The sequence below is a fragment of the Gossypium hirsutum genome, chromosome A12, assembly GCF_007990345.1.
Source record: "Gossypium hirsutum isolate 1008001.06 chromosome A12, Gossypium_hirsutum_v2.1, whole genome shotgun sequence".
Classification (NCBI taxonomy): Eukaryota; Viridiplantae; Streptophyta; class Magnoliopsida; order Malvales; family Malvaceae; genus Gossypium; species Gossypium hirsutum.
In genome coordinates, this window is record NC_053435.1 from 11,865,914 (window position 1) to 11,886,844 (window position 20,931).

General features: G+C 29.7%; 1 protein-coding gene across 1 annotated transcript; it reads left to right on the forward strand.

The window, feature by feature from the left end:
- The first annotated feature begins 19,232 nt into the window (after window positions 1-19,232).
- Window positions 19,233-19,553, forward strand: LOC107920600 (ras-related protein RABA5d-like). The gene has a single exon (XM_016850393.1). The coding sequence runs from the start codon at window positions 19,233-19,235 to the stop codon at window positions 19,551-19,553; it is 321 nt and encodes a 106-aa protein (XP_016705882.1).
- Window positions 19,554-20,931: the final 1,378 nt, after the last annotated feature.

Here is a 20,931-nt window from a genome sequence, read left to right on the forward strand (position 1 = left end):
ACATGGTCTTACACTGACTCTCACATATCTGTGCCGATCCCATGTCCCAGACATGGTCTTACACTAACACATTTTGTAGCCAATGCATGTCCCCGGACATGTCTTACACTAGCTCTCGTCTCAATACCGATGCCATGTCCCAGATATGGTCTTACACTGGCTCTCATAATGTGGCCGATGCATGTCCCAGACATGTCTTACACTAGCACACAATTAACCCGAATGTCATGACATGAATATCCGATTTATTCCCTAAGGTTCAAACGAGAGTTCTACTATCTCAATGTTCATCTTGCATAATTATTTCCACAAATAAGCAATTTCTGCCATATCAATTCAAACACATATAATAACAACATAGTTGTATTATTTACATAAAACTTACCTCGGATTACAAAATGTAGACGACTAGCTCGACTTAGTTCACTTGTTTCGCTTTTCCCAGTCTAGGCCTGGATTTTGTAATTCTTGATCTAAAATTATAGAAATTCATTCATCACATTAGCATATTACCCTAGACACTCGAAAATTCATAATTGGGCAAAATGATTGTTTTGCCCCTAAACTTTCACAAAATGACCATTTTACCCCTAACTTCGAAAATTGATTTTTATCATATTTTCTCACTAACCAAGCCCAGCCAATCACTTTTTATACTAAAAACAGCCCACAATTCTCATTATTTCCCATATTTATCACCTATTTTACAACTTATGAAAAATGGTCCTTTTTAGGGTTTTCATGAGAAATCTCTTCGCAAAAGTTGTTTATTTCACAACCATGATTCATTTTCTTCCATAAAATTTCAGAAAACAACATGAACACTCTCATGGTAAAACCCTATAATTTCAACTATTTTTCAAAATAGTCCCCTCATTTGAAAGCTCATACTACAAGGGTTCTAAAAATGCAAAAATCATCAAGAAAAATTATCAAAATCACCTGCTTGTAGAGAGACTAAATGGCTGAAATTTCAAGCTTCAAAAACCCTCTAATGGCTGATATTTTTGGTCAAGAAGAAAGGATGGAGGAAAAAGATGATGGCTAGGCTTTTAAGGTATTATTTTATCACATATTATGTCATCAAATACCTAACATTTGACCATTAAATTTTCTTTGTCTCATGGCCGGGTCTATTTTCCTTTTAAAGACCCTCAATTTGAGATACATGGCAATTTAACACCCTAACTATTAAATTAAAACTTTTTCACTTTATGCGATTTAGTCTTTTTTCGAAATTAAGCTCACAAACGCTAAAATTTCTTCACCAAATTTTTCATGCATTAATATAATTATGCTATAACTCTAAAATAATAATAAAATACTTTCTCTGACTTCAGATTGGTGGTCTTAAAACCACTGTTCTGACTAAGCCCAAAATCAAACTGTTACAAGTATTCACTTTTTTCCCACTATAAGAAGAGAAATCATATTAAAAAGTTTTGTTGCTTTAGACCACGAATGAAATGTTTGTAATCAAGTTGCAGATGTGGAGAAGGTTTGGAAAAATAAAGCCAATAAAAAGGTCAAGCTCAGGTCGCTAAAAAGCTCTAGTAAGAAGAAGAAAATATTTTTGTAGCTACTTGTTGTCCTACAAATGGTAAAAAATAAACATGGATAGTGGATAATAGGTGCACCAGTCATAGCCTTTTTAAGAAGTTAGATAAGGCCTATGTCTCCAAAGTGACGATAGAAAAGGGAGAGCTTATAGATGTAAAAGGAAAATAAATGGTTGAAGTCAAAATTTCTTTAGGTATAAAGTTTATTTTTGATCTTTTATTTATTCCTAATATCAACCAAAGCTTGTAAGTGTAGGATAGATGTTATAAAAACAACTATGTTTTATACTTTGACGATAAGTCCTACTTCATTTTTATCCCATTGATTATAAATTGATGTCAGTCAAAATGAAAATCAAAAGTTTCCTAATAGAATGGAAAAGATTACATTTGAATGCTTATGCTAGTGAAGTGGATGATTCAATCTTATGACATAAGAGATTAGGGCATGATAATCATTTAGCCTTGAGGTACATGCATGCAAATAAACTAGTTCAAAATCCACCTACCATCTATAACAATATTATGTAGGTACATAAGAGCTTCAAGGAAGCTTCAATTAGTGAACACTAATGCGTGTAGACCTATGAGCACATTATCTCTTAATGGAAGTAGGTATTTCCTTTTATTTGTGGATGGTTACACAAGAATGTTCTGGGCATATTTTCTCAAACAAAAATTAGAAATATTTGAGGCATTCCAAAGGTGCAAAAGTATTGTTGAAGTTGAATCAAGTTGTCTAATGAAGAAGTAGAAATTTGATAATGGAACCGAGTATAACATAAGGGAATTTGCTAGTTATTGTTAACAAGTAGGAATTTAGCACCTATTTATTGTTCCTTACACTCTTGAAAAAAATTGGGTGAGTGAAAGGAAAAATAGAACAATCATAGGGATGGCTACATGTTTATTGTTCAAAAAAAGGATCTTTCAAAAGGGTTTTGGGATGAGGATGTTACTTTCTGAATTTGTTGCCTACAAGAGCATTGATTGGAAACGCACCTTTTGAAGCATGGTAAAGCGTGTTGTGTTTCTTTTTCTCTTGTATTAGAGGAAATCTTGCCAAAGAGTTGAAGTTGCAATATTTTGGGGGTTACAATAGTAACTCCAAAGGCTATAGATTGTACGATGTTACGAAAAAACTATTCATTAGAATAATGTCAAATTTGTTGAGCATGAAAAGTGAGATTGGGTGAAAAATAAAGTTGCAACACAAATACCATTTGTTTTGTCTCAAGAACAGACTTTAAAATTTGAAAGTGATACTGAATTTGCAATTAGGGGAACTAGATCATTGGAGGATGTTTATACTAGGTGCAATGTAGCTACATTAGAACCTACAAGCTATGATGAATTTGCAAGCATGGAATAGAGAGTAGCAATGATTGATGAGATCAAAATGATTGAAAAAATTCAACCTGAAAGTTTGTTGACCGATTAAAAAAATATAAAGTGGTTGGTGTAAAGTGGATTTACAGAATCAAGTTAAATCCATATGGTTCTGTGAAAAAAATTATAAGGATGGATTGGGTGTTATAGGGTATTCTTAATATTAAGGAATTGATTTTTTTAGACACTTTCGTTATTGTAGCAAGGTATGACACTATAAGACTTTTACTAGCCTTAACAAAAATGAAAGATTGGAAGGTTTTGTCCCATTGATGTAAAATCAACATTCTGAAATGGTTTGTTTGACTAGGAGATATTTGTTAAACAACCATAAGGTGATGTTTGGTTGGCTATAATACTAATACATTACAGCTGAATTCAGTAGGCATCACTAAGCCATTGTTTGGTTGGCTGTAATGAGCTATTTCAGCCCTATTCTATATGGGATTATTCAAGGCAAAAGTGTTGTTTACAATTCGGGTGATCTCCCCACGGAATAATGATTCAGTGAATGGATGGGTGAAAAATTAGGTCAAACTTTCAATTTTACCCTCAGTTCTTTCTCACTTCTGAAGCATTTTCCTCTTTTTTATACTTCTTCCCATTTCCTCCCAACCTTTTCTCCCTCTTTTTCATACTTCTATCCTCACCAACCCTATCTCCCTTTGACAAACCCTAACAAGGCCTTCAATCTAAAAATCATTTTTCTAACTCCAAATGCCTTCAACAAGGCCTTCTCTTGCTTTCGATTGAGGTGGAAACTTGAGAAGAGAAACAATCGAATAGTGGATAGATGTAAGCAGTCCTCCCTCAGGTAACTCTTCTCCCATTTTGATTTCCTTTTTTTCTATTTTTTTTTGTTAAATTAGTAGAAATAATAGGTTTCTTATCAGTTTTGAAGATTGATACTGGTTTTATATTGCTAAACTTTAATGTCCCTTTCATGGTGTTTAAATAGCGATTCTTGTATTTTGTTAGTGATTTTTTTTATTTTTTTCTAATTTTTTTCTCATTGTATTTGTACAGTGAGTCAATGATATTATATTTAATTTAAATCTAATTTGATCTAGTATGCTTCGTTCATTTATAATTTCAAAGTTTCAATTTTTTTAATATCGAATTGGCACAATGGATCTCAAATATTTAATATATAAGTTTGTAGTTGTAACTTTCTACTGGTTTTCTTTGTTATTAGTCTATCCCTACATTTTGAAGGCAACAAATAATTGAGTTTTTATTTTCTAAGGTTGTATAGTAATTCTCCTTAAAAACTAATGAAAGCATGATCATAATTTGTACCTATCTTCATCTGTTTATACAACTTTAGTTAAGGGTATTGTTCATAATGTTGATAGTTGATTGGACAGAGACATTGTAACTTGATTACCAGTCCATCGTAAGCCTTTTGTATTGAGTTGCATGCAATCATTCATTACCCTCATTTTTCCACTGGTTTTCATCTATTTTGACTTATTCAAAAGCTGAAGATTTTATCTGCCATTTACATGGTTGCTAAGGACATTTTCTTGGAATGATTAGTTCTTTATCCATTTCTATTCTCATTTTCCAGGTTTTATCTATTTGATTTCTTCAGAAGCTAATAGTGTTTATGTTTCTCTTCTGACAACTTTTTTTTCACTGTTTCTCGATTCCATGTTCAGTTGTGAGTAGTGCATGTTGTATCTTATCATGATTTATTGAATTATTGTGGTTTTGAACTTGTAACATTGTGTTTCTCATAAAATTAAGGGAAAATGGGTATTTAACTACTTGATAGAACTTGTAACATTGTGTTTTTCATTCTAGTCTAGTCATCTATGCAAGCCTTTTTCTCATTAGTATGTAGAAAAATATGAAAAATTGAAATCTAGATTCATTAATTATAAAAATTCTTAAAATATTTTACCTTCTATTTAAACAAACCTTCAAATTATTTTTGTAGCTAAATGATTTTTACTCATAAACACCTTTAATTTTAATATTGAAGTAAAAATATTTTGAATTTCTAAATCCAATCTAATTTCTTATTGATGTGATAGAAATTATATACACTTTAACATAAATATAAAATTTAAAAGATCAATCAAAATTTTCATGTATTTGAATGATGATATAACTAAGTAATTTAATCCTTATACAAAAATGTTGGTGCAAACAAGTAAAATTGATAAAGTGCATTCACATAGAACAGTTTAAATGTGGACATGAACTTCTAAGAAAAAATAAACTTGTAGATAGAACTAATGCAGTCACATAAATTTCTTCTATTAAAGGACATGTTTTGTCAGATTTGAAAATTCTGTGTTAGCATTTAGATGGTTTGTCGAACATGGCATTGAATAAGAGTAATCCAAGAAAAATGAATAGACAGTAAGGGTTGTTGCTGTTTAATACAATTGTTGTTCATTTTTTGACCATGTAATCTTACAAAACTTGCATTTCTAGTGTGATATACCTTAAACCATTCTATAAATTATTATTTTTTCCATGTTTTGTCAGTGTTGTGTGTTTGCACTACTTGCTTGAGTTATTTTAGTTTAGTCATATGCTAGATGAGTATGCTTTAATTGTTCAACATTATGTAATATTATGTGTTATTTTTAGTTTTATTGGTTTCATGTTTTCCATTCATTTTGCCGTTGGTTTTTTGTTGAGTTTATTTTTATTTGGATTTTTTAGTTGGAACCATTATGTATTAAATATGTATCCTCTTGAAATAATGGAATGGTTTGTGTGTTATAGTTAAAGGAGTGGTTGAAGGTAGCAATAAGAAGGGAAAAAATATCACTCAAGGATGTGCTAAAGGTAACAATACCCTCCCAATGTCTTTGTGGTAAGTTGGTTATATGTTCAACTTTGGAAAGATGAAATTTGTTAATAGAAAAGGAGGCTGCTAGGCTGCCAAATGCCAAGAGTCAACAACAACAAAAATGAACAAGGAAAAGGGACATAAACAAAAATCTCCATTGGAATGAATATATCATTACTCTTTTCTAGTAATACAAGAAAGACAATATATACATGTTAAACTACATTTACAATTCGGATTTGATCTTTTTACTTTAAACAATAACATTTTGGTTATATTTAATTTTCGATATGTTTTTATTTTCAATATGCTTCATTTAAATCTATTTTAATCTTTTAATATATTTTTAAACTACTTTTATATTAATTTATGTTATATTTGATTTTGGTCTTTAAACAATGTTTTATATTACTTATATTGTTTGATTAAAAATTATAATTAACACTACAAACATATTTTATTTCAAAAAAAAACATTATCTACAATTTTTAATATAGTGTATTTAATTTATTATATTTTTAAACTAAATTTTTAAAATTAACAATAATAATACCAAAACTGCATATGAACTCATTACTTTTAATAGGAGAGTTGAACTTATCTCAACAAACGAAACAAAAAAAAAGGTGAAATGCTACAAACAAATCATGTTATGGTAAGAATGTAATGTATATGGAGTTTTAGATTTTAATCATGTTATGGTAAGAATGTAATGTATATGGAGTTTCAGATTTTATTTGAATAAAAATAATAATCGAAAAATACATAATTTATAAGATATTTAACACACTATATACCTATAATCGAATTGAATTAATACAAAATAAAATAAACTAAGACCTTATTTTCTTTTCTCATAAAAATTGTTAAATTCATATTTTTTTTCTTTTGCTAATTTTAACTGTTCAAAAAAATAATATATATTTTTCTATTCACAATTATTAATTCAAATAAAACATTATTTAATTACAATGTGGGGATGAATACAAACTTTTTAAAAAGTAAATTAAAGATCAAATATTTTAAAAAATTTCATATAATATATGTATATTTCTGTAGAACTGGAAACTATGTTATTTGGATGTGGATGTATTAAATGGATTTTTTTTAAATAATTATTAAACGTCAGTCATTAATTAGTCAAATCCACAAAAACACATTCTTTTCTTTTATTTATTTTTTCTCTTTTTTGGGTGATTGATAAAGAAATGAATTTCAAGTTTTTTACTTGCAAAGATAGTTGTAATTTCTATTTTTTGTTTTATAAAGATTCTTAATATGTATTATTCATTTTTTTATAGTGTGTTATTGCTTCCTCTTCTTCTTTGGCTTGTTTGATTGCTTCCTCCACCCACAGTTGAGCATCTTGTATTCACTGAATCACTGTAAGTCCTTTGGCAATTAAATTCTTTGATTTTTTTTTACTATTATTGAAATCAGTATTGGAGAAATGTGACCCTTTTACTATGATTTGAAGATATGTAACACTTTAATATATTGCAGTAATGGCTCGTCTTCCTTTAATAGTACCAAGTGTGAGGCGTAAAAGAATTGATCTTGCATTAACAATATGGTTGCAAATGTGTACAATTGCGAGTTAGTTTTTAGTTACATTGGGTGCAATCCATAGCCTACTTACTTATTGACCAAGGATTAGATCCTATATTTTAGATTTTTATGCAAAACGAGATTATGTGAAAAGACTTGTATATGCTAGTGACGAGACCTGTATTGAACAATTTAGGATGAATAGAATTTCCTTTTTTAAACTATGTGAGATGATATAGACTTTAGGGGGATTGAAGTCGTCAAGGAGCATGCTTGGTGATGAGCAAGTGGCAATGTTTTTACATATCATTTCTTATCACCTTAAAAATCGAGTTATCAAGCATCCCTTTAATAGGTCTGGGGAAACTGTTAGTAGATCATTTCACAATATTTTAAATGTTTTCATACGCTTACAAGATGTGTTATTTAAAAAGGCAGAGCCAATTACAGCTAATTCTACAGATCCAAGGTGGAAATGGTTCAAGGTATTGGAGTGAGTTCTATATATTGCTCATACATAATTTAGTATAGTATCCAAACTCGAGGTTTTATACATGTGATGTAGAATTACTTAGGTGCTTTGGATGGAACCCACATCAAGATTAGGGTTCCAACAGTTTATAAACCTATATAACGTGAAAGGCGATATGTTAGGTGATTGTACACCTAATATAAGTTTTGTTTATGTTCTTCTTGGTTGGAAAGGTCCTATTGCTGATGGACCTGTTCTTCGAGATGCCATTAGTAGGAGACATGGACTAGAAGTTCCTCATGGTAAAGTGCAAAATTAGAGGACTTTGAATTAATCTTTAAAATCATACTTTTTTGGGAAATTAACCATGACAAATAGTTTTTTTTATAGGTTGTTATTATCTAGTTGATGTTGGATAAACAAATTGTGAGGATTTCTTGCACCTTTTAGAGGACAAAGATATCATTTGAATGAGTGGCGTCAGGGTTACCAGCCAAGTACTCCAGAAGAATTTTTCAATATGAAACGTGCTTCAGCTCGTAATGTTATTGAAAGATGCTTTAGGTTATTAAAACTTAAATGGGGAAAACTTAAGAGTCCATCATTCTATCCTGTGAGGGTGCACAATAGAATCATTATTACATGTTGTTTGCTCCATTATTTTATACGAACCTATATGAGTCTTGATCCTATTGAAGCAGAGTTAGGAGAAGGATTACCTAGTAATGTGATAAATGACGATGAACCGAATATCGTAAATATTCATCCATCGGATACATGGGCTACTTAGAGGATGGAACTACCCAACCAAATGTTCGATGAATGGAAAGCATCTAGAAATTAGTTAGGTTTAGGGTAAACAAAGTAAATGTTAATTTGTTTATGTTATTTCATGTATCTAGTTTATGAAACTTTTGTGGTGTTTGAATTGTTTTTTTTTGTACTAGACTTGTTGAATTATAATTTATTTTCTTTTGATTCATCATGTGTTATAATTTTATAAAGTGTTGACCTTTTTGATTCATAATATTGAACTTAATTTTAATTTGTGTTTTTTCTTAAGATAGTGATGTCAAGTTTTTCACAATCAAGGTTTCTTCCCAAAATTCTCGAGAAACCAAAAGGAAATGAGTTCTAGAAAAAGATGCTGTGTTGGTTGCCTGTATGGTCGACTTGCACAATGTTGGAACCTTTAATGCTGATACGAGATTCAAAGCTGGTTATTTAAATGAGTTGGAAAAAATGTTAGAAAAAGTTTTACCCAATGCCATGTTGAAGGCTAAACCTAATCTTGAATAAAGGATTAGGACATTGAAAAGGGATCGGTCAATCGTTTATGACATGCTTAGTGTAAAAAACAATAGTGGTTTTGGTTGGGATAAGCATTAGTAGCTTGTTATTGTTGAAGATGCGGTGTGGAAATCATATATAAATGTAATAATTATTTCAAGTCTTTATTATCTTATTTTGACCAAACTTATATCTAATATGAATTTCTCATTTTTATAGTCATAAAGAAGTCGGTCAATTCAAATATCGTAGTTTCCCTTATTATGACCAACTTATTACCATCTACGCAAAAGATCGAGCCACTGGGAAAGATGCTCAAACAGCCGCTGATATTATTGAAGAAATAGATGTTAAGGATGTAGCTACTACAAATACTCATGAAAAAATAAACGATTTCCATGGATGCGAAGCTGATTTTTCTTTGGATGACATGGATCTTTCAGCTACACAACTGCAACCAACTAGAAACCAAGGTGATTCCACATTTTCAAAGAAGAAGAAAAAATATTTCTAATGCAAGTAATCATATTTCTTCTACTTCATTTAATGATGCTGCCACTTTATTGGCAGAAAACATACGGACCGTTGGCGTTGAAATCAGTAAGAGTATTGCCTCCGAAGTGCTAATTCAGAAAAAGTCAGAAATGACCATTCAAGAAAGTGCTCTAAAATTATATCCAACATTATGTGAAGTAGAGGGTTTAATTAAGGATGAGCGCTATCACGCATTGAGCAAAATTCCAGATCATCCAACGCAAATGCTCATTTTCTTTAGTTTACCTTCTTTTGTGCGATTGGAATTGGTCAAAAGATTTCTTGTTGACCATTAAAAAGCATGGTTGTGTTGATTATATTTTGGTAACTTTTTATGTTTGTAATATTTGGATGGTATAATGACATGATAGAATGTCATTACAATGTTGTAAATTTTTTATGTTGTAAAATTTTATAACATATGGATTATGACATATAAACTAATGAAATCATGAAACTTTTTGTTAATATATGAATATTATGTTTGGATGTGAAATATAATTCTCAAGTTATTTATTACTTCTAATATTTTGTTTTTTATTGTAGAATAATTAAATTATTTATTTCATTAATGATATTTTAGCACATTAAATATGTATTGCAGTTTAAAAATAATAAAGTAGATTATATATTATTTTTATAGTATTATATATTATGATTTTTTTAATTCATATAATAATAATTATATTATGATTTTATTAAATTATATATTATTTTATTAAATTATATTTAATAATAATTATGTTAAAATATGGTTAAATTATTTATTATTTTTATTAAATTATTTTCAATAATAATATTATTAAAATTTAATAACAACAACAATCATCATATACCTAAAAAAATTTCTACTAAGGGTAATCTGGTCATTTCAGTTTTTTTCCTTATGCTATTACAACATCATTCCATTCAACCAAATACAAGAATACTATTACAATTTTATTCTATTCCATTCAACCAAACAATTGAATTACTGATTACATTTCTATTCCATTACAGGTCTATTCAATTACAGTCCTATTTCATTACAGTGAACCAAACGCACCCTAAAGGTTTCAAGCTCTAAAAAATGAAGGCAATGTGTATAAACTTCACAAAGCTCTTTTTGAGCTAAAACGAGCTTTTAGAGCCTGGTGCAACAAAATTGACTCTTACTTTCTGTAAGAAGGGTTTATAAGAAGTGAAAGTAAAGCTACATTGTATATTAAGAAGCTTGATTATGAAAAGAAACTCATTGTTTCATTATATATTGATGATATGCTCATTACTAGAGATGAAAAGTGTTTATGGAGCAATTCAAGTAAAAAATGAAAATATGTTTTAAAATGTTTGATTTGAATGAAATGAAGTGTTTTCTTAGAATGGAATTTTACCAATTTGTTTTCGGTATTTTTATTTCTCAGAAAAAGGTACACCTTGGAATTTTTGAAGAAGTTCAAAATGGAAAATTGCAAACCAGTAGCTACGCTAGTTTTGAATAAGAACTTGTCCAAATCAGATCATTTTGGAATTTCTTATGCTTCTACTTATAGAAGCTTGATCAGGATTTTATTATATTTATCTGCTACCATACCATATATAATCTATGTTGCAAGCTTCCTTTCTAGATTCAGGCAAGCCCTTAGTTAAATTCACGATGGTGCAGCTAAAAAGGTTTTGAGATGCATTAAAGGTACATTTGACTGGCATATGGTATTTAAAGAATGATTGTAACACCCCGTACCCGACCCAATCTCCAGTCTAAGCTACAAGGTGTCACACTTGTTTTCAGAGCAACTCCGATCAAATTGTATTAAATTTAAAACCATTAAACATTCAAATACAAGTAAAACATGTGTATAAAATGATACGTATTCATTTTTAGTTCTTATACAAGCTTTTGAAAGCTCTATTATTAACTTGAAGTCAAATTAGGAATAAATTATAATATTTTCAAAATCTCAGATTGACGTCGCGACTTCGAGGGTTCCTCATCACGATGCAACATATTGACTTAGTCTCATTGCGCTAACAAATGTCTGATGTCACAACATGACCGTCTATTTCTTAATGGTACAAATGGTTATCAACCTATAAAAGCCAAATCAACTAATTCATGTTTACATACCACATTTTCAACCAATTACTTATTCTTAACAAGTTTAATTCTAAAAGAAAAACTACCTTATTCATAATTGTACAATTACCATACACCATTTATATTTTGACCATACAACATATAGGCTCAAATCATGGAACAATCGTTCAAAACATTTAGCATATGAACCTATTCAAACCAACATTAACATAGAAACATTTTGGAAGCATTTCAACCATCATGACACACTCAAATACATGATCTAATTATTTGGTCAATCTCAAATACCAATTCTAGCTTTAATTATAATCCTGATCATATATTATTCCAAAATTGATTTAACTTAGGTACATGTCATACATAAAACAAAATAGAATTATACAAACCTTTCTAAATCATGGATCGCTTCCTAGATGTTAGATTACTACTTGAACTCTTGGAGATTAACTATACCTATGCACGAAGAAAACAAATCATATGCTGAGCGAAAATGCTCAGTGGAAAAAGAATTTCCATGATTCAAGTTAATATAGTACATGTTTAATCAATGCATACATCTAATTCAAACTCAATTCACGACCAATTCACATACAATTTCATACCAAAAGCTTCCATTGTTATATTTCTTATACTTATCATGCCATTTCACATTATATTCCACATATTACATAATCATTTCTTACTACATTTGTATACATACACTTATTCAATTACACACCATTTTTGTAAACATATACTTAATCACATACATTTATCAATCATATACATAAATACCTAGTTCCATTTCATCTATTTTCAATCATTTCCAAGCTTATTAGCTCTTTTGCTCAATCAGCCTTCAATGCTCATTTTCAGCACGCATGATTTTTCACATATTGTTGTACATCACATTTCAATCACATTTCATATCATATATCATTTACCCAATTCATGTGTTTATAACCCTATAATCCAAACACAGACTCAAAATGAATTTGCGAATCCTCGGTAATAATGATGTTGAACATGTACATACTACCACCCCGAATTGCCTAACAAAGAAGGTTTGCACAATTTGATTATTTTGTCACCTTGGGTTGCCCGACAACGATGACTTTATATGTACAATCTACCACCCCAGGTGGCCCGGCAACGATGGTTACCAATCAATATCCTGACCCTATGGCATGCTAACTATATCCGACTATGTCCAAACAATTAATAAGGAACCAAATTTTCGATTTCATTATACAATTCAATTCATACTAGATCACATCCAACTCATCATTAATTCATCATTTCATTATGTAATATAGTATGTTTCAACTCAATTTCATACCTATTATCATATATCAATTAAATCATACTATTTCTATTTTATTCAATTTAGTCATTATCACGGTATTCAATCTCAACCATGACAATTCAATTCACATAATGATCAAAAACTCACCTCAATACCATATGATGAAAATTTCATGAATATGCAATAATTAATTTGATCCCGAATCATAGAAATACAAATAGAAAACTTGTATCACTTGTTGTCAGCTCTCGCTTTTCCTTTCCCTTTTAACTGCTTGATGAAGTCTTTAGCTAAGAATAACAGTGCAACAATAACAAAATATCAAATTCCATCCAAATCATATTCAATTACAAAGCCAAATATATTTTTCAATTTATCCAATTTAGTCCCTAAACTCGGGACAACCATAACTTTCAGTCTAAAGCTTCGGATTAAAATCCAATTTCACATATATTTATTAAGGACTTCTTACTTTCTATTCCTGTCGAAATTTCATAACAATTTTACATTTTATTCAATTTGGTTCCTAATGTACGAAACTAATAATTAAGCTTTATAATTTAGTCATTTTCATAATCTAACTTTAATTCCTATCAATTTCACACCTCAATCTTTAAGAAATCAACAATGCTAACTTTCTAAAACTTCAGCAGTTTCAAAAATTTATATATGGGCTAGCTAAATCAAGCTTCCATGATTTAATTTCCATAAAAATCAAATAAAAATGAGCATGGACTTACTTGAAATTGGATAGCCAAATGTTTTAAGGGTTTCAAAAGTTTCCTCATTCTTTTGGCTATGGAGGTCAGTTTTGTAATGAAAAAGATGACCACCTCTCCACTAACTTTTAACCTTTATTCTAGGATTAATTTGGTAATTAATCTTAATTTACTAAATCAACTATGTTTTAGTTAAATAAATCTTTAATTACTTAAGTTAAATGACATATATCATTATTGTCCACTAACACTTAATTAAAAATGTTTATTAACCATTTTATCCCTTTGGATAATTACTATCTAAGTCCCAAAGTCTTTTCCCAATTAAAAATCTATAACAATTAAACTTTTAAAATTGAATCTCTAGGCCTTAATTAACCATGATTTTTGCTAAATCACTTAATCGAATTTCAATGCATCTATTTACTAACTCTGTAAATATACCTACTTAATATTTACGACCTCGACCTTTAGAGACTGGATCCCAAAGCTGTAATTTTCGACACTATTGAAAACTAAGTTGTGAAAATGATAGTTGCAAGCTTGAGGGTAATGCTTTCAGGGATTGGGCTAGAAGTGTGGATGACTATAAAAGTACTTCAGGTTATGTTTGTTTCATTTGGAAGTAGTGTCTTTGCATGGAATTTAAAGAAGCAAGATGTGGTGGCTCAATCCTTAACTAAAGTCGAGTATGTATTTGTTGCTACTACTGGAGTTAACTAAGTCATTAGGCTTAAAAAAATCTTGACTGATTTAGAACAAAAAAAACTACAATTTGAGTGGATAATAAATATACTATAGAAATCACCAAAGATCCAATCCAACATGAAAGAACTAAACATATTAATATTAAATTTCATGCAAGTAAAAAAGCATAAAGGCTTAGAGAAGTTGGTGCGGTGTATTGCAAATCTAAAGATCAAGTTGTAGATGTTCTATCTAAGGCTATCTCAATGCCTAGATTTAAATTTCTAAACACAAAGTTTAGAGCCTCCAAGAAATCACAAAGAAAAGAGTTAGATACCTCAAAATTTTCTTAGATATTCTAAGAATAGAATGTGTTTTGATCATTTTGTAGCTTGATAGAGCAATTATAAGTAGTCAAGCATCATGCAACTAATATGTTAGTTTGTATTTGATTAGGTTATATAATCCTTTTGATGTAAAGCTTACTAAATTTATAGGATAAGATAAAACACTGCACAAGCAGTTAGCCTTAGTATTTTATGTACAAACTTGAATGAAATAAAGACCATTGGGTTTTTAAAAAAAAAAATTCTGGTTTTATTTTTCTTTTCATTCTCTTTTTGTATATTTTCTATTTCTTCTGTAACTTACAACGAAGTGCAACAGTGTTGAGGGCAACATACAAGGGAATACTTTTATGCTATTATGCTTGATAGATTTTTCTTGATATGTTGGTTTTCTCATTCTAGTTTCTTATATTTGCAGGGTATTAGTAGCTAATTCTTTTTGCTGGCCTCAATGCTTAAGAAAAAAAGTTAGCCAAGTAAGTTAGGTAAACGTTAGTGAATATTATAATATAATGTTCCATGTGAAAGCATTTTAGATACTGAATACGTGGTTTAGTCAGTTAGACGTTAGTTAGTAGGTTAAGCTTTGTAAACTACATTTCATCTCTATGTTAGAAATTTTTAAAGGATTGGTGTCAAATAGAAAGCAATGGATATGGTGTTGAAACATATGTACATCAAACCATAAACAAAAGAAGAATAACTGGCTATACACTAACTTTATGGGAATTGCTTAAGCCTTTTATTAAATTTTGGCGACCATACGAAACCTATGTATAGATCTTACTAGGAGTTTTCGGGTGAAGTATATCGTAAAAAACCTTTGGCCAATAACATCACACTTCATTCTTTTAACTTTCCTACTTAACAAAAAACTAGGAGTTGCCAATATAGAATATTACTGATCACAAATTGCTTTGTTTTTTCTCTCTTTCTGCCCCTTGAAGACAAAAATGATTATGGCTTTAAAAGTGAAAGTGACCAGGCAATAGATTGTCAACTTCGTAGCAGATAGGCTAAAGACTTCACATTCTCCAACAATCCTAATTCAATAAATTGGCTCTTTCACTGACTGGAAAGCTAGCTGACCATGTCAATTGGGAACTTCCTGCAGAAAACATTGGTATTCTAGAATTACTGAGATCAAATCTCTGAAGAAATTCATTAAATTTGAATGGGATATCTAAGCTTATCATCTTTTATCTTTTAAATGTCTTTCTTCTGCCTACCTTTCACTTAGTAAAGCATTACATTTGGACCATTTCAACTCTTCTTATTACTATTTTAAGTTAAACCTAAAAAAGGAATAGGTTCTATTTCCTAAACCCATAACAAAACCTACCCTAAATCAGACTTAATTATGTAGGTTCGATTCATTTTCCTATACTTAATAAAAAAATTAACAACAGACTTAAATCACCAAATAAAGTTAGAGGCATTTGAAGTTTGAATGACATTTATGATTTTTCTCTTATTCCCACAACTTATTCTAGACCGTTACAAAAAGAAGTTAACTAACGAATAAAAGTGACAAGAAAATATGTTGATGGTAGGGCCCATAACAAAAACTTGTTCATGTGTTCACATCACTAAATCCAATCCAATCACAACCGTACAAGCATCTATACTTTAGAACAAGATGTAATGCAAGAGAATCAAACTTTTTACTTTTCTAGCTTATGTTTGGTGGGCCTAAAAGCCAAACTACCCCAAACAATAGCATCATCGGATTGGCCAAGAATATGTTCCTTTTGTTTTCATTAGAAAAGGCTTTGTACATAAATCCAATGCATATGTCCTTTTTCCCCATCATTTTTTACCCATTAGTCAACAAATTAGAAGCCCTTTAATCATTAGTACATTATGATTCTTTGATATTCCTCTAATCACTTTCTGTCATAGATGACATTTTTAACCAATTTAGTTAATATTGCAGCTATTCTAAAGTATTTTGACAATTTATTTTACAATAATGTGATACTTAATTTTAAAATATTTTTATTTTTGCTAATAAGATACTACTACGTTAGCAACTAATGTTGATGTGGTAATGTCATGTCAACAATCATCTCTAATGTTGTGTATGTTAATGGTCACGCCAGTGTTGCTATTAATTTCTAACGATTGATGTTGATTAAAGGGTCTCATTGGTTAAAATTATCAAATGTTCAAAGGAATTTTTTTTTTTGAAAAAAATTGAGGAATTATTTTAGCAATAAGCAAAAGAAAGAAAAGAATCTTGTTCCATTTTCCTTAATGCAACTAAAATTATGTTGAAATGATGTTAATGCAAGGTAAGTCCTGCTTTAGATCCTCCATATAATTTAAAATCTTATGAAATCTTTAAAACCAGTTAAGATTGCATTTTTTTTTTCTCAAAAAAATTCAACACAAACCAAGTTTCGGCTTTAGGTAATTTCCACAATTTTTTTGACAAGTTTTTCTTTAAAATTGCATGCATATTTATTTCTAAAAATCATCATGTCTTTGAAAATTTTCGGAAAATGAAAAAAAGGTTTTCAGGTTTTGTTTTTCTATAAAAAAAAAGGTTTAATACGATCAAAACAATTGAAAACGGAGAGCCATTGATGATCGGAGAAGGCCATAACCTCCGGTAAAATTCTTAAACAAATAATATTGTTTTTATAAAAAGTAAAAGAATATTAGAGATAACATGTAGTATTGGGGAAAAGGCTGAAAGAAATTAGGGATTTTTGGAGGGTTTTAGTGGCTGGGTTCGAGCTGAGAAATTTTGTCCAACCAATAGAATAATTTGGGCCCAGTCCAACTAAAGGTTCATTTCTTTTCTCCAGCACTGTTTTATGGTGCAATTATGGAAACTGGTTTTAAAAGCTTTTTTATGGTAAAAGAGAATTACATAGGAAATATTGCATTTTAAATCTATTTTCGTTTTAAATTTATTCCTTCTCTACTAATTTTATTTATCCAAATAATTTTTTTCCACAAAAGGTAATTTCTATTGTGTATTTATTTATTTTTAATGAACTTCTCTTATTGAAGTAGATAATCTTTTTATTATTTAAATAAAAACCTGATTTTATGTATTTTTTATTTGAGGTTTCAAATAACATCCTATTCAAATCTAATGTAGTTTTAAAATAAAATTACAACACAGTAGCTCAACTATTTTTTAATATTTCGTTTTTTATTTATTTAATATTATTACCACGATTGATTTGGTCAAAGCATCACTCTAGTTCCTATATGATCCAAAAGAGAGTAAACAAATCATTCTACTAAAAAAAATAAGCAATTAAATCTCTCTACTTTTAAAATGAAAGAGAAATGATAAATTCGATAATGGTGCTAACGAAAATAATCAAAATTAATAATGTGGTATGTAATGCTCCAAATTTTCTAGTACAATGTTTGGCATTGTTCTAAGATTCGTTACAGTGAAATTTTTTTAAAAAATCAATAAGGAGAATTTTGAAGGAGTTATAATAAGTTGTGGTCATAGATTTATGAATAAAGTTGTGTATGTGGAAATGTAGAAAAAAAATTAAATTGAATAAAATAAAAAGTATAAGGATTAAATTATAAATTTCTTATTTTTTTTAAAAAATATTTAAAATTCAATTCTGACATGGTTGGATAACGTTATGGAACTTTATGATGTTATGAGGAGATTTAATGTGTTAAGTATCTTATTGAATATAATAATGTGAAGTGATAAGAAAAAGGTATTAAATATGTAAATTTTCCATTAAAGGATAATTTGGACTTTTCAAGAGAATTATATTGAGAATTTATTTTATATGTATAGAGAATGGACAGCCATAGATTCTATAACTTTTAAATCATGGATTAATGTGAGCCAATCATTGATTTTTGGGTTTGGGTTTGACTTGTGAATAAAGAAAGAAAGACAACCAAAGCCTTCGTCTTTTTCTTCTTGTGCCATCCCACTCCATGAGAGAAGAGGAAGATTACTTTATCTTCTCACATTCTTTATTCTCTCTTTAATCTAATAAAAATTTCACTACCCATTATTATTGGAGTAAATTGTTGTTTTTATTCTGATTCATTGTCACTGGGTTAATTATGATTTTTTATCTTTGTCATTAAAATTAAAGGTGATCATAGCTAGTAAAAAAGGAGTTACTTTTTTTTCTATTTATATATTTAGAAATTATTCTCGTGTCCTTATTATAGTTTTGACATAAAATATTATTTGAATTATATTATTACAAAGGTAAAGTACACTAACAATTACTCAACTTTTAATAAATAATAAATCAGTCCTAGTAACCATTTTTTGCTACAGGTATAACAGAAAAGTGACTTGTCATTTAACTGACCATGCTGGAGTCCTTGCTATCATTTAACCAGTCACGTTAGAGGGTTTACTGTCATTTAAATAGATCCATTTAAAAACCTTAGTTCGGCAATAGAAGAAGAAGAAAAGAGAAAGAAGAGAAAAAGAAAAAGAAAAAGAAAGACGAGGAGGAGAAGAAGAAACCCTCGAAGAAACCCTCACCGCAATGGCGAAACCATGTCAGACTATAATGAAGATTCCAGCGAAGAAGAATACCTTCTCAAAATAGTCATAATTAGAGACTTCATAGTCAGAAAATCCAACCTCTTACCCCGCTACACTCGTAATGAATTCAACCCACATTCAAAAACCACCATTGGCGTCGAGTTCCAGACTCAAAGCATGGGAATTGACAGTAAAGAAGTCAAAGCTCAGATTTGGGACACCACCAGCCAAGAAAGGTTTTCTACCGTCACTTTAGCTTATTATAAAGGTGCTGTCAGTGCTCTTATTGTTTATGATATTAGTCGTAGAACTACCTGCGATAGTGTTGGTTGACGAACTCAAAAGTAATTTTTTGCTACTTTTTTCTAGATACCTTTTCCTTAGTTTTTTATTTTCAATTTGGGTTTTTGCCCCATACCATTGATGCCCCATACCAAATTAAAATCCATGTCGTTTTTGTGTTATTGTGGAAACTTCTCTTTTGTTAGTGTTCTTTTTTCCCTAAACTCGAAACCTAAAGTATCAATCATTTAACCTTCAATCGTTCAATCTTATCCTTACCTTAACAGTTTCAATCTTTTAATTGTCCACCACTTAATCCTAAAATGTTAAAGGTAGATGATTTTCTTTTCTTATCTTAATCTCAATTGATCCTTTCTTTCTTTCTTTTTTCTTTAATCCTAATCAATCTTTTCTTTTCTTTTCCCTAAACCCGTCCAAACCTTAAATCCTTTGGCTTCTCGTCTAACGTGGCAAGTTAACTGACCACGTCACCTGTCCTGTTAGGCTTGTAATGGAAAATGTTATTGGGTGACTAATTTGTCACTTTTCAATAACGTTAGTGACTAATTTTTATTTTTTTTTTAAGTTGAGTGACTTGGTTGAAAGTTGAGTGGTTGTTTTCTTATTAAAATCAAAGTTGAGTAGCTATTGGTGTACCTTACCCTATTATAAACTACCCACATGTTTTACAATTACTATTTCCAACCAAATTTTTGTTTTGAATGTTTTTTTGTGTTTGCTTAACCCAACCAAAGGAGATGCGAGTAACTTACTGAGTAGTTGACTTAAGTCATTCTTTTTTAATATTTTTAGAGATTCTTATTTTATTCGTGAATGTGAGAAGTCTGAAAGTTATGATTTTAGACATTATCTTATCTTTGTATAGCTTTCAAGACTTTTGAAATGTTCATATTTTTTATACTATTAGACAAGTTTAAGCTATATTTTTTTTATTTTCTTTGTTTGTTGTATAGTGGAAACTTATTTTCAAAACAAAAAGTGGTGAATATTTTATGAAATCATGTCTCTTTAATTTTTTACGTTAAATGTTTTGGTTTAATTTAGTTTTATATACTCAAATATAACATTGCATTATTGCAGGTTTTATCTGTGTCTATTATGTCTCGATCCTAAGCATGACTAAAAGGCAGAAACAAGATTTGACCAAAACATTAAGTTACGACCCTATCAAAACTCCACCAACAGAAAGATCCAAAGCGTCAGATTTGTAACGTCACTAACAATGTTCCAACCACCCTACTTTGGGATGACCACATAATCTTACCTCTCAAACCATAAATGGAGAGAGTAGAATATGTATTTGAACTCTAGAAATGACCTTACTTATTAAGTTAATAAGAGAGGTTAAGGAGGAGGGGATGACGGCTAAGCCGCCAACCACCCCCAAAACAAAAATCAAAAAAAAAAG